An 11,899-nucleotide genomic window follows, 5' to 3' on the forward strand; every position below is an offset into this window, starting at 1 on the left:
CCTCCCTCCCTTTCACTTTCCTTCCTTCCACTTTCCTTCTTTCCTTCCATTTTCCTGCCTTCCTCCCTTCCTTCCCTCCTCCCTTCCTTCCATCCTTCCATTTTCCTTCCTTCCACCTTCCATTTTCTTTCCTTCCTCCCTTCCTTCCTTCCACTTTCCTTCCTCCCATTTTCCTCCCTCCCTTCCTTCCTCCCTTCCTTCCTTCTTTCCTTCCTTCCTTCCCTTTTCCTTCCTTCCTTCCTCCCTTCTTTCCTTCCTCCCTTCCTTCCATTTTCCTTCCTTCTATTTTCCTTCCTTCCATTTTCCTTCCTTCCTTCCTCCCTTCCTTCCTTCCTTCCATTTTCCTTCCTTCCTTCCATTTTCCTTCCTTCCTCCCTTCCTTTCTTCCTTCCATTTTCCTTCCTTCCATTTTCCTTCCTTCCATTTTCCTTCCTTCCTTCCTTCCTTCCATTTTCCTTCCTTCCATTTTCCTTCCTTCCTTCCATTTTCCTTCCTTCCTCCCTTCCTTTCTTCCTTCCATTTTCCTTCCTTCCATTTTCCTTCCTTCCTTCCTTCCTTCCATTTTCCTTCCTTCCTTCCTCCCCTCCTTCCATTTTCACCTGCCCCAGCCTGCCCTCCCTCCCTTTCACTTTCCTTCCTTCCACTTTTCTTCTTTCTTTCCATTTTCCCGCCTCCCTTCCTTCCTCCCTTCCTTCCATTTTCCTCTCTTCCTTCCTACCTTCCACCTTTCATTTTCCTGCCTTCCTTCCCTCCCTCCCTCCCTTCCATTTTCCTCCCTCCCTCCCCCCTCTCCCCCCTCCCAGCCCCCAGCCCCTCTCCCCACACTCCGCCCATCCTTCCCCCCCCGGGCCAATTCCCCCGCTCTCACTCCCAGACCCCATCTCCCCCCCCAAGCCCCAGGACCCCCCCCGACCCCCCCCCACCCCCCGGCCCTTTCCCCCGGGAACGGCGGCGGGGCAGCACACGGGCCACACGCCCCGTGACTCGCCCCCGGCCGCGCCGGGAACGCCACCGAGCTCGCCCCCGCCGCCTTCCTCCCGCCTTCCCGTCATCCCACGCCCGGGCCAAACCCTGCCCCGGGGTTTTCGGGGCTTGTGCAATCGAGGCAGCGTCGCCCCACGCCTTCCCGCCCCACGCCCGCTCGCTTCCTCCCCCTTCTTTTCTCTCCCTTTAGGAAAACCGGGCGGGATCCGCTCCCACGACCCGACGCGATGCCGGCAGCCCCCCGAAACCCGGTGGGCCGCGGCGGCCGCGGCACCTCGACCCGTTGCCCCCCGCGGCCCGAGCCGGCTGCCGCTCGCGGCAGATTTTCCGCCCGGCCGAGGCTGTTTCCTCCTGGAGGGGAGCGGCGCTGCGATAACGCAGCTGGAAACAATCCCCGGAGTTTCTCCCGCCTGGGTCGCCCGATGACTCGGAGCGGGGCTGTTCTTCCCAGCGTGGAGGGACCGTGCATCCAACTAGCCCCCCCCCAATCCCTCCTCTCCCCGGGGACGCTGTCACGGTCAGGATGAGGGGACACGGGGACTTGCGCCAGCTGCCGCTTCTGCCTCTATCCGCCAATTTAAAAGCGGGGTGTTTGGGCATGTTTAAGATGCGCGGGGCATCTTCCCGACAAGGAAAACCCATCATCCTAGGAGGAAAAGCACCGGGATATCACCAAATTGGGTGCTCCCCATCCCCGTGCCCCGACTCCCTGGGGTGCAGCACCCTGGGTGCCTCCCCAACCTGTCACCGCATCACTTGGCCCACGGGAGCACCCACGTGCCCACGTCGGGGAGCTGTGAATCCCCAAATCCCGCCGCTTGGAAAGAATGAAAGGCGGAAAGCCCGGTGGGTGTTTAGCCTGGGGAAATCGGAGCTGGGGAAAATGTGGGAACAGTCGGGAAAGGACACCAGGGAGGGGAAGGCGATGCTCTGCTCCCATTCCCTGCGGAACCGGGGTTCCCGGGAAGGGGAGCGGGGTTGGGATGGGTGAGGAAGCACCAGCCAGCGGTGATGGAGCGTTCCCGGGCAGGGAGAAGGTTTGGCTTTTCCTCGCAGGACCCTCCCGGCCTTATTTGTTCGACACGCGAATATCCAGCGAGAGCTGCCAAAGCCGCCGTTCCCCAACCAGCCGCATCCCTCCGTCCGGCTCTCCGGCACGGCGCTGCCTGCCAAAACCCTCCCCATCTAACGGGCTCTAAATTAGGTTATTCAGACACCGCTACAAACAGTTCCAAAGCGAGTGCTGAGCTGGAGAAAGGCGAGAAAATCACAGTACGGTCGCCCTGAGCCGTGCCGCTGATGAAGAACAGATGGACACAGCTTCTCCGGGCACGGCTCTTTGGGAAAAGCCGGGCTTGGCAATAACACGGCACGGCGGTGGAGCAGGCACCCGCTCGCTGCCCCTCGCCACCACTCAGCTGGCGAGGAGAAGCCATTTGGAGTCAGGAAAAGTTTTGGAAAAAAAAAAAACAACCAAACCAAAACCCAACCCTGAAATTCCTTGCGGATGCCTCAAGTTTTTCCAGCTCCTCATTTGTCTTCTGGGTTTTGTGGCGTGCTGCTTTTTCTTCCGCTTTGGGTTGTTTTTATGCTGGGGGGTTTTTTTCCCCCTCTCCGCCAGGAATGTGACCGGCAAGAAGAGGGTCACATCGGAAGCGTGACGAACAGGAGAGATTCGTCATATGTAGTGACGAGACTTTCTCAAAATCGTTTTTCCCCCTCAAATAGCTGCAATTTATGCAAATGAACAAAAAGAAGAGCTAACCAGGGACTCGGTGCGTCTGGCTGCCCGCATTGGTTTCTCTCCCAGGGGAGATGAAGGAGGGAGATGAGTCTGCGGTTACGCTCCCGGCTGCACACCTACCCCGGCCCCGAGCCTGGCTCGTCGGCGCCGGGGGCTGGATCCCCCTCCGCAGACAAGGACGGTCCCCGTGGCCGGCCGTGCTCAGCGTCAGACCTTCCAGCAGCGGGAGAAGGAGCTGGGACCGGGTGGAAAGCATCCCCCCTCCACCCGGGCTGCCTCGTGCACCTCGGAGGCATGGCCGGACCAGATAGTCCCAAAAAGCCTTCTCCATCCCATGTTTTTCCCCATTGCGCCGCTACTGAGCAGCCCGAGGACAGGAACAGCAGCGTCCCCTGGTCCTTTGGGGTTTCCAGTGTAACGGGGGGCAGCACCCACCCCCAATAACGGCTGGATTTTGTCATGGTTCCTCCTCCTCCTCCTCTCTCCAAGCAACCCGTTTCTGTTGAATGTGGCCTTCTGGCTTTGTCCGGCAGGCTGGTGTCTCTCGAGGAAATTCGCAGCGGCGGTGGGGAAGCCACCAGAAGACTTTGGTCTCTTCTCCATCGGAGCAGACCAGCGGTGCTGTGCCCTTCGTGGGAGCGCGCGGTGCCATCGCTCAGCCGGCAGCCCGTGCCCGGGTGATGGGGAGCAGCATCCCCCAACGCCCGCGGTGCAGGGAGGAAAGCAAAGCCCAGGGGTTTTACTTGAAGAGGCCGACTCCTGCGGACGGAGGCAGCTTGCCTGGGGATGGTTTTTTGGTTCAAGATGGCAAGTTTCTGCTCCGAGCAAGGAGTGGAGATGCTCTGCCCACGTGCAAACCCCAGCCTGCGGCGAGGACCGTTCCTCCCTGGCGTTTGCAGCATCGCAGCAGGGCTGGCACCGATCGCTCCGGGGCCCAGGACAGACACCGTCCTCCCAGCCCTTGGGAGTCCGTAAATCAGCTCTCGGGAGCTGCTGGGCTCCCCTTCCAAATCTTCATCCTGGGCAAAACCTGAAGGATTTGAGCCTGTCTTCCCCCGGCTCCACGCTGCTGGTATCACCCCAAAAAGAGGATCCCAGGCCTGGAAAGAGGTGCCGCATGCTCTGCAGAGGACTATGCTCACCGGGGTGCTGGCAAGCCGCCTTCTTGCCCTTCCCGGCGTGTCGTCCTCGGGGAGCTGACGACAGCCGGGGTGCTGGGCCTGCTAAAGAAGGCAGCGGGTGTGTTTTCGAGGCTCTGGCTGGGAGGATTATGGCTCAGATTGCTTCTCCAAACAGGCTGAATTTCTTCTTCCCTGGGCCCCAGGCAGGAAGCAGCCGCTGGGTTCGCGTTCAGCCCTAGCGAGGGCAGCACTTCAACACCGCATGTGTGCAAGCGCCGAGCTGCAACGAATTTTATCTCGATATTTTCCAGAACTGGGGCTTTCACCAGCACAGAGCACCAGCCACAAACGGTCCCTGGCCTCTTGGCCGGAGAAGTCACCAGCTCCCTTCGTGCAGTATGAGAAATACAGTCCATAGCTAAAACATGCCGGGGCTGATGTCTGGCCCCTCAGACCTCCTTTCCCACCCCTCCTGTCATCTTGATACCTTCCTGCGCTTCGCGTACACTCATCCAGAGTAGCAAAAAGGGGTCTGAAAGCAGACAACTGTGGTTTCAAGCTTATTCATCATCACATGTATCCTGCAAGCTGCGGTACACAGTATGCGGTGGCATTTCTGTGACCACTTCTTTTCCTGGAAGAAGCTCCGGGGGCTTCTCCTGAGGTTTGCTTCTGGAATAGCGGAGCGCTGACACGAGCACGGAGGGGCTGGGACCCCCGTAACGGGGGGCTCGGCAGCGGTACCACCGCACGGCAGCCGTGCCGGCTGGGGTGCAGGTAGAAGTGATGCCTGGCCAGGTTGAAGGCTCAAGTGCAGCACGTCTCCCGAGATGTACAGAAGCACGGGCACCCCGAGGAGCGAGGGCACGTGGCATGCTGCTCCCTGAGAGAGCACGGGGTGCTGGGCAGCAGAATGGGGCCCAGCAGCGAAATGCCCCTGGGGTAACCCCTGGGGCTTGGCCCCAGCCCTCTCCCCCGTCACACCCCCAGGAGCTCAGCCCCGTAACCCCGCAAAGGGCTCAGACCTGACCCCCTTACCCGTACCCCCCCCCCCGCCCGGGGGCTTGGCCCCAATTCCCTCACTCATAACTATCCCTGGGGCTCAGCCCTGACCCCCCACCTTCACCCTCGCCAAGAGGCTCCGCTCCAGCTCCCTCCCCTATACCCCCCCCCCCAGGGACTCAGCCGTGCCCCCCTTACCCATACACTGTCCTCCACCCCACAACCCACCCCCTGAGGAACTCAGCCGTGCCCCCCTTACCCGTAAGCTCCCCAGGGACTCAGCCCCCATCCCCTCCCCTGTCCCCCCCCTCCTCCTCCAAGACCCTCAGCCCCCCCCCTTACCTTCAACCCCCCCAAGGGGCTCCGCTCCAGCTCCCTCCCCTATACCCCCCCCCAGGGTCTCAGCCCTGAGCCCCTTCCCTCCAAACCCCCAGGCTCTCAGCCGTGTCCCCCCCTCCCCAGGGACCCTGCACCCTATTCTCCACCCCATACCCCCCCCCCCCCGCCCAGGGACCCAGCTTACCCGTACCCCCCCCATCCCCAGGGACTCCCATCCCTCCTCCCGGGACTCCCCCGTCCCGGTCTCCCGGGGGACCGGCGCGTCCCTCCGCCCCTCAGGCTCCATCCGAGGGCCCGGGGAGGGCCGGTGGGTGGGAAGGGGCCGCCCCGGAGGCCGTACCCGATCGTTCCGTTCCGCCCCCCCCGTCCCTCCTTCCCTCCGCCGGCGGGGGCCGCTCGCCCCACCGGGCCAGTCGCCGCCGGGCAGCTTCGGGGCTTCCTCCCGGTCGTTTGGGGCCGGGTTATTGCCCGTCCCCTGCTGCGATCCATCCCGTCCTTGGGATAACCCGATGGAGACGGAGGGTTACCGGTGCCGTAGCAGCCGGTACATCGAAAGCGGACAGTCGGCGGTGCCCGGTTCGGTGCTGTTCGCCGCCGGGCTTTTGGGGAACGTGCTGGCGTTGCTGCTGCTGGGCCAGCACCGACGGCGTTCCCGTTCTTCTCCCGGGGGTCGCCCGCCGCGGGTCTCCGCTTTCTACGTGCTGGTGAGCGGGCTGGCCGTTACCGACCTGCTGGGCAAGTGTTTGCTCAGCCCCATCGTGCTGGCCGCCTACGCTTACAACCGCAGCCTCAGCGAACTGGGACCCGGCGGGCGCGGGGAAGGCGAGCCGGGCGTCCTCTGCCAGCTCTTCGCCTTCCTCATGGCCTTCTTCGGGCTGGCGCCCACCCTGCTGCTGCTGGCCATGGCGTTGGAGTGTTGGCTCTCTCTGGGGCATCCCTACTTCTACCGGCGGCATCTCACCCGCAGGTTGGGCGCCGCCTCGGCGCCGGCGGCGGCCGGGCTCTGCGCCCTTTTCTGCGCCCTGCCGCTGCTGGGTTTCGGGGTGCCCATGCAGTACTGCCCGGGGACGTGGTGCTTCATCCGCATGGCCGGCGGTGGGCCGCGGCAGCTCGCCTTCCCCGTCCTCTACGCCAGCCTGATGGGCCTCTTGGTCTTGGCCATCGGCGCCTGCAACGTGAGCAGCATGCGGCACCTCTACGGCATGGCCCGGCGGCAGCCCCGACGGGGACCCCCCCCCGCCACCGCCCCGCGCATGGAGGAGCTCGACCACCTCATCCTGCTGGGGCTCATGACCGTCCTCTTCACCATCTGCTCCCTGCCGCTCATCGTGAGTAACCCAGCTGACCCCCTCCCCTGGAACACCCCCCCCCACCCCTGGGGGCTCGGGTTGTTGCTTTGACCCCCCCCCGAATACCCACCGCCCCATCCCTGGCGGTCAGTCATTGCATTAACCCCCTGGAAAATAAAATCCCCCCTCCCCGCCACCTCCTGCCAAGGAGGCTGGATTGTTGCTTTGGCCCCCTTGGAGCAGTCCCTCGCCCCGTCCATGGGGGTCGGGTCATTGCCTAAAGCCCCTTGGAATAACCCCCCCATCAGCACCACTTAGTCCTGGGGGGGGTGGCAGGTCATTGCTTTGGCCCCTTGGAATAAACCCTGGCGCTACCACCTGCTCCTGGGGGCTCAGGGAATTACTTTGCCCCCCTCTGACTACTCCCCCAGCCTGGCCGCAGGAGTCAGGTCATTGCCTAAACCCCTTTGGCATAACCCCCCCTCACCACCACTCTGTCCTGGGGGGGGTGGCAGGTCATTGCTTTGACCCCTTGGAATAAACCCTGGGACCACCACCCACTCCCGGAGGTGTTGGGAGGGGGGCTTCGTTGCTTTAGTCCCCTCTGAATAACCAGCACGACCACCCTGTCCCCAAGGGTCAGGTTATTGCTTTAAGCCCCTTAGAATAAACCTTCCCCCCCCCCCGTTCCAGGGGGTTGCCCCCCTCTGAATACCTACCCTCTGCAGAGCTTAATTTATTGCTCTAACCCCTATGGAATAACCTGTCATCACCACCATTCTGTGCCAGAGAAGTCGGGGGGGGGTGTCGGATAACTATTTTCACTGCCTCTGAGTGTCCCCCACCCTGTCCCAGGGGTCTGGCTGTTGCTTTGACCCCCATGGAATAACCCCCAGCACCACCCCCCTGTCCCAGGAGGAGGGGGGGTTATTTCATTGCCTTAATCCCGCTGGAATAACCACACCACCACCACCCTGTCCCGGTTCATTGCTTAAAACTCCTTCGAATAACCCCCCCACACACACCCGTCACCACCAGCCTGTCCCGGGGAGGGTCGGGTCATTGCATTGCCCCCCCCAGAATACCCACCACCAGCACCACGTCCCCAGGGGTTAGTTCATGGAATAACCCCCCCATCATTACCACTCTGTCCCAGAGGTGGCGGGGGGGGGGTAATTACTTTGCCCCCCTCTGAGTGTCCCCCACCCCTTCCCAGGGGTCTGGTAGTTGCTTTAACCCCATTGGAATACCCCCACACACTGCCATTCTCCCCCCCCCGTGTCTCTGGGGTTGCCCCAGAGGTGTTGGGGGGGAGTCAGTTCATGGCTTTAGCCCCTTGAAATAACTCCCCCCCCAGCACCTATTCCTAGGGAGGCTGGTTCACTGCATTAGACCTTTCAATACCCCCCCCCCTTTCTTCTCCCCCCGCCTCCTGGAGCTGCCGAGTAGATCCAGCTCCCTTTGAACCGCACTGGATTTCCCAGCTTGGGGGAAACCCTCCCTGAAATCCTCCTCCTTTTTCCCCAGGGTTGGGGGTCCCACTGGTGGGGTGGGAGTGGGAGACCCCCTAGCACGACAGAGCCCTTGTTGCCCCCCCACTCCCAGTGCTCCATGTCCCGGGACTGGATCCTGCAGCACTGGGCTGCGGTCCAGCCGAGTTATCCGAGGGATGCCTGGTCCGATACCCATCACAGCGGGGTTGGGGGGCAACACGAGTGGGGTGCCCCAAGCCTCAGGGGCACAGCAGCACCCACTGCTGCAGCCTGCGGAGGCTGGATGCTCCATTTACTCCATAACACAACCCCAGTCCCTGGGATCGTATTTTCAGCTCTAATCTCCTGGCCCTGATGGGGACAAGGTCCCCCTGTGCCAGGATCCAGCCCCAAGTCCCAGTTTTGGGGTCTGCAACCCACAACACGTGCTGATTCGATGCATAAGGATATCGAGGGGTTAAAAACTCTTTTGCTTCTCCCCCAGGATTCTTCTTGCTCTCAGCTTTACCCCTGTAGGGACATCTTCCTTCATTTTTCCCTATTTCTTCGTTTTTTTTGACAGATCCGCGCGTACATGGGGGCCTTTGCCGCCGATTTCAACGAGGACGCTGACCTCAGCGCCCTGCGGTTTCTCTCCGTGAACTCCATCGTGGACCCCTGGGTCTTCATCATCTTCCGCACCTCCGTCTTCCGCACGTTCGTCCGCAGGCTTTGCCGGAGGTTGAATTCCCGGAAAGCCACCCTGAAAGGACCCGACCCGGGGGGGGACAACCAGTTCTGTCCCCTGGGCTGGCGCAGGACAGACACCCCCCAGCTCGGCTTCCCCTGAGCGCGCGGGTCTTGCAGAAAGCTGGCGGCTGCTGGTGAGGATGAGGAGCGAAGCCTTCGGCCCCGCGCCCCAGCTCCGGAGCATCCCGGGGCTGTCGCAGGTGGGGACGGCGTCCAACTCGCAGCGAGGGGTGGGCGTGAAGTGTTTCTGCCCCCTCCCCGGGCTGCTTTTTTGCCCCGGAGAGGAACCGGAGAGGGGGGGGACTCCCGGGTACCTGTGAATATTTCCAAGCAGCAGCACTTTGTGGAGGGTTTGGGGAGCTTTTGGCTCCAGAAAAGCAGGAGGGTTTTTGGCGTGTGGCTTCAGGGCAGCGGGGACGCGCAGGGAGGAGAGGGGTGTGTGTCTCCCCGTCAAATAAAAGTGGTTCAGAGCCCTGCTCCATTGCCTTGTCCTGTGCGTGAGCCCCTTCCACGCCGAGGGGGGGTTATCCGGAGCTGGTTTGGGGTGTCCCCGGCTTGGCCTGAGGGGGCTGTGAAGGAGCCTTTGGGGATGTGGAGACTCAGAAGCTTGAGCAGCAGCTCACGGCTGCGCCGAAGAGCCGGAGGGCAGGGGGGGTCCCTCCGTGGGATGCCCGTCGTCCCTCCGTGGGATGCCTGTCGTCACATCCCTAACCCCGTATCCCCCCAGCGGGGCTGTGGTTTCTCTGCCGTGACTCGCTCTTCTCTTGAAAATTGCTTCCTCCAAGCGCTGATGTTGCCTTTGTGTTACTCAGATGGCCACCTGTCCTGCTGTAATTATTTTAATTTGGTATTTACAATGATCCTGAGGCCTAATAAGAGCAGTAATTGAGAGAAAGCAGAGCCCAGGATGTGTAACCTTGCGGTGCAAGCATGCAAGCGAATGATCATTTTAATAAAAGATCCATTTTCCCTCAACCACACTTATTAACTGGATTTAATATCTGCCTTAAGTGACCATTTAGGCCAAAAAAATTATGATGACCAAAGTTCCTATCTGCTTAGTGTCCTTGGAGGAGACAGGGCAAATATTTCTCTCCCTCTATTTAGCTAAGCCTTGCAAGGTGTAGTCATGTTCCTGCGAGTTCTCATGTGATATTTATTCTTGGTGTCAAACGGATTCTGCTTTTCAAGGAAGAAACTCAGGCAAATTTGTCTTGGGGCTTTTGGGAGGTGACCCGGTTGGGTTGACTCTGGCTGTTTGACCTGCCAGGCTCTCCTGGCTGGAGAAAAGGGTAGAGCTGTATTTGGGGGGACCTGCAAGCTCCCTGCTCAGCACCTCTTGTCGTGATTTTCTAAGGAGAAGGAAATGAAACGAAGGTTGGTTGGTGTATCGGTTTCATGTTACTGGCGTATTATTGACTTGGAGATGGCTCACGTGGGACCGCGGAGTCAACAGCCCGGACTTTGGGCTCACGCTCAGCACTGTGGCTTTTGCCGGACCTGTTTCGCCGCAGCAGGATGAAGGTCAGGTGAGATAACGGCTCTGCAAAACCTTGCCGTTGTCCTCCCCGGGCTGGGATCTCCTCCGCCGTATGGATCCACGCACCGCTCAGGACAGACGGACCAGGCACGGCCAGGCTAGGAGTGTGCAGCGATGTGCGCCGTGGGTGCTCCGTGGGTGCCCAGGCTGGGACAGGCCATCATCTGCCCATCACCCCAACGAGGAATCGCTCCTAGAGAGCCTCCCAGGAGAGGTCCCTGCCCCACGATATGTGCATTTAGAGCCCAGGGCAACCACGCTCTGTGGAAAGCAGCAATTAAATTAAAAAACCCCAAACAGGTCCTTTATTAAGGTGCATGAATACAGACTCCATCCAAGCCCTGAGATGATGCACACACCGCAGTGTCTGACCCATCCGTGACTTTATCATCAGAGAAAAGAAATCAGGGAGCCACCGAGCTCTGCTGGGGCTTGCAGGCTGCCGGGGTGACCCCCCCGTCCCTGCACTGTCCCCGTTCCCCGGCTGGGCCCGTGCATGTCCCGGTGACCTTGACATGTTCATCTGGCTTCGGTAGAGCTAATTTTAATCAGCGTTCTGTCCTGACTGCTGACCTACCTGCTCTGGGAGCAGACTTGGAGTCTCCAGCCGGTCACCGCTGCCTCCGGGCGAGCAGAACCCCGGCTGCAGCCAACAAGGTTTGCACCGGCGGCGGAATGCCGGGCCGCCTTCCGAGCAGATAAATCATTCCTCGGCATGGATAAATCATTCGTGGGGCCTGGGACTGCCATATCGTGGTCCTCTCCAGAGATGGCAGCACGTCCCCAGCCAGGGCTGGGCTCCGAGCCGGCCTGAGCACGCTGGGCACAGCCGCTGCAAGGAGGGGGCTGCCGCTCTCCGCCCCAAGATTCTCCCTTGGGCAACCCACTTTTTAATGCCCGAACGCATACGGTTTGGAGCTTCAGGGGTTACATCAAAGCTCAGAGCCCCCTCCTATTACTGAGCTTGGAAAAAATGAAAATAAAATTAAAAAAAAAAAAAAAAAAATTATCCCCGCAACACGCGATTTAGTTGTAAATGTTGCTAAACAGGAACCAAAAAAGCCCAGAGGCTCAGGGCTCTCCGGCCAAACGCTGAGGAGGTGAGAGCTGCTGTGCGAGCCCTCCCCGACTGCATCCTCCTCCTCCTCCTCCTCCTCCCGGGCTCCTCGCACTGCTCAGTCATTCCCCGTGGGCCCCCTCCGTGCCAGATTGCTCCTGTGCCAGCGATCCTCAAAGGGACGGACGTAATGCTTAATGGAGGCAATAAAGAGACGCTGCTCGGTGCAAGGCTGTGGCTCCCACCAACGATGTCCTTTTCGGAGCTGTTGTGCCGTGCCCGCTGCCCTCCGGCACCGCCGGCTGCCCTGTCCCACGCTCGCAGTGTCACCGGTGTCACCGGCATCACCTAACCCTGCCTCCCGCTCCTTTCCTGGACATAAATCGAGCATGGTTAATTGTTTTGGTTTTTTGGGTTTTTTTTTTTTTCAGCTCATGAAATCCAGACACAACTTTGCACAAGCTCATTTCCCGGCAAATTGTTTAGCTCTTGCAAAAAGCCCTTTTTTTTTTTTATTGTCTGCCTGCATTTTTCAGCCATTCTGGAAGCAGGAAGGCACGTGCCTGGGCAGGCAGCAGCGCCGGGGCTGCCAGGCACCCGA

At 60.5% G+C, this 11,899-nt stretch overlaps 1 protein-coding gene across 1 annotated transcript; it reads left to right on the forward strand.

The window, feature by feature from the left end:
- Positions 1-5,602: 5,602 nt before the first annotated feature.
- Positions 5,603-9,669, forward strand: PTGDR (prostaglandin D2 receptor). Its single transcript, XM_075031022.1, has 2 exons — positions 5,603-6,518; positions 8,535-9,669. The coding sequence occupies exons 1-2, from the start codon at positions 5,700-5,702 to the stop codon at positions 8,799-8,801; spliced, it is 1,086 nt and encodes a 361-aa protein (XP_074887123.1). The 5' UTR covers positions 5,603-5,699; the 3' UTR covers positions 8,802-9,669.
- The last annotated feature ends 2,230 nt before the right edge of the window (positions 9,670-11,899 follow it).

The sequence above is a fragment of the Buteo buteo genome, chromosome 6 (genome assembly GCF_964188355.1).
Source record: "Buteo buteo chromosome 6, bButBut1.hap1.1, whole genome shotgun sequence".
NCBI classification, from domain to species: domain Eukaryota; kingdom Metazoa; phylum Chordata; class Aves; order Accipitriformes; family Accipitridae; genus Buteo; species Buteo buteo.

Excerpts from the sequence above, each read along its gene's own strand:
- PTGDR (XM_075031022.1), top strand. The coding sequence starts at position 5,700 with ATGGAGACGGAGGGTTACCGGTGCCGTAGCAGCCGGTACATCGAAAGC. Across the intron at positions 6,519-8,534 it reads TCTGCTCCCTGCCGCTCATC|ATCCGCGCGTACATGGGGGC; the intron begins GTGAGTAACCCA and ends TTTTTTTGACAG.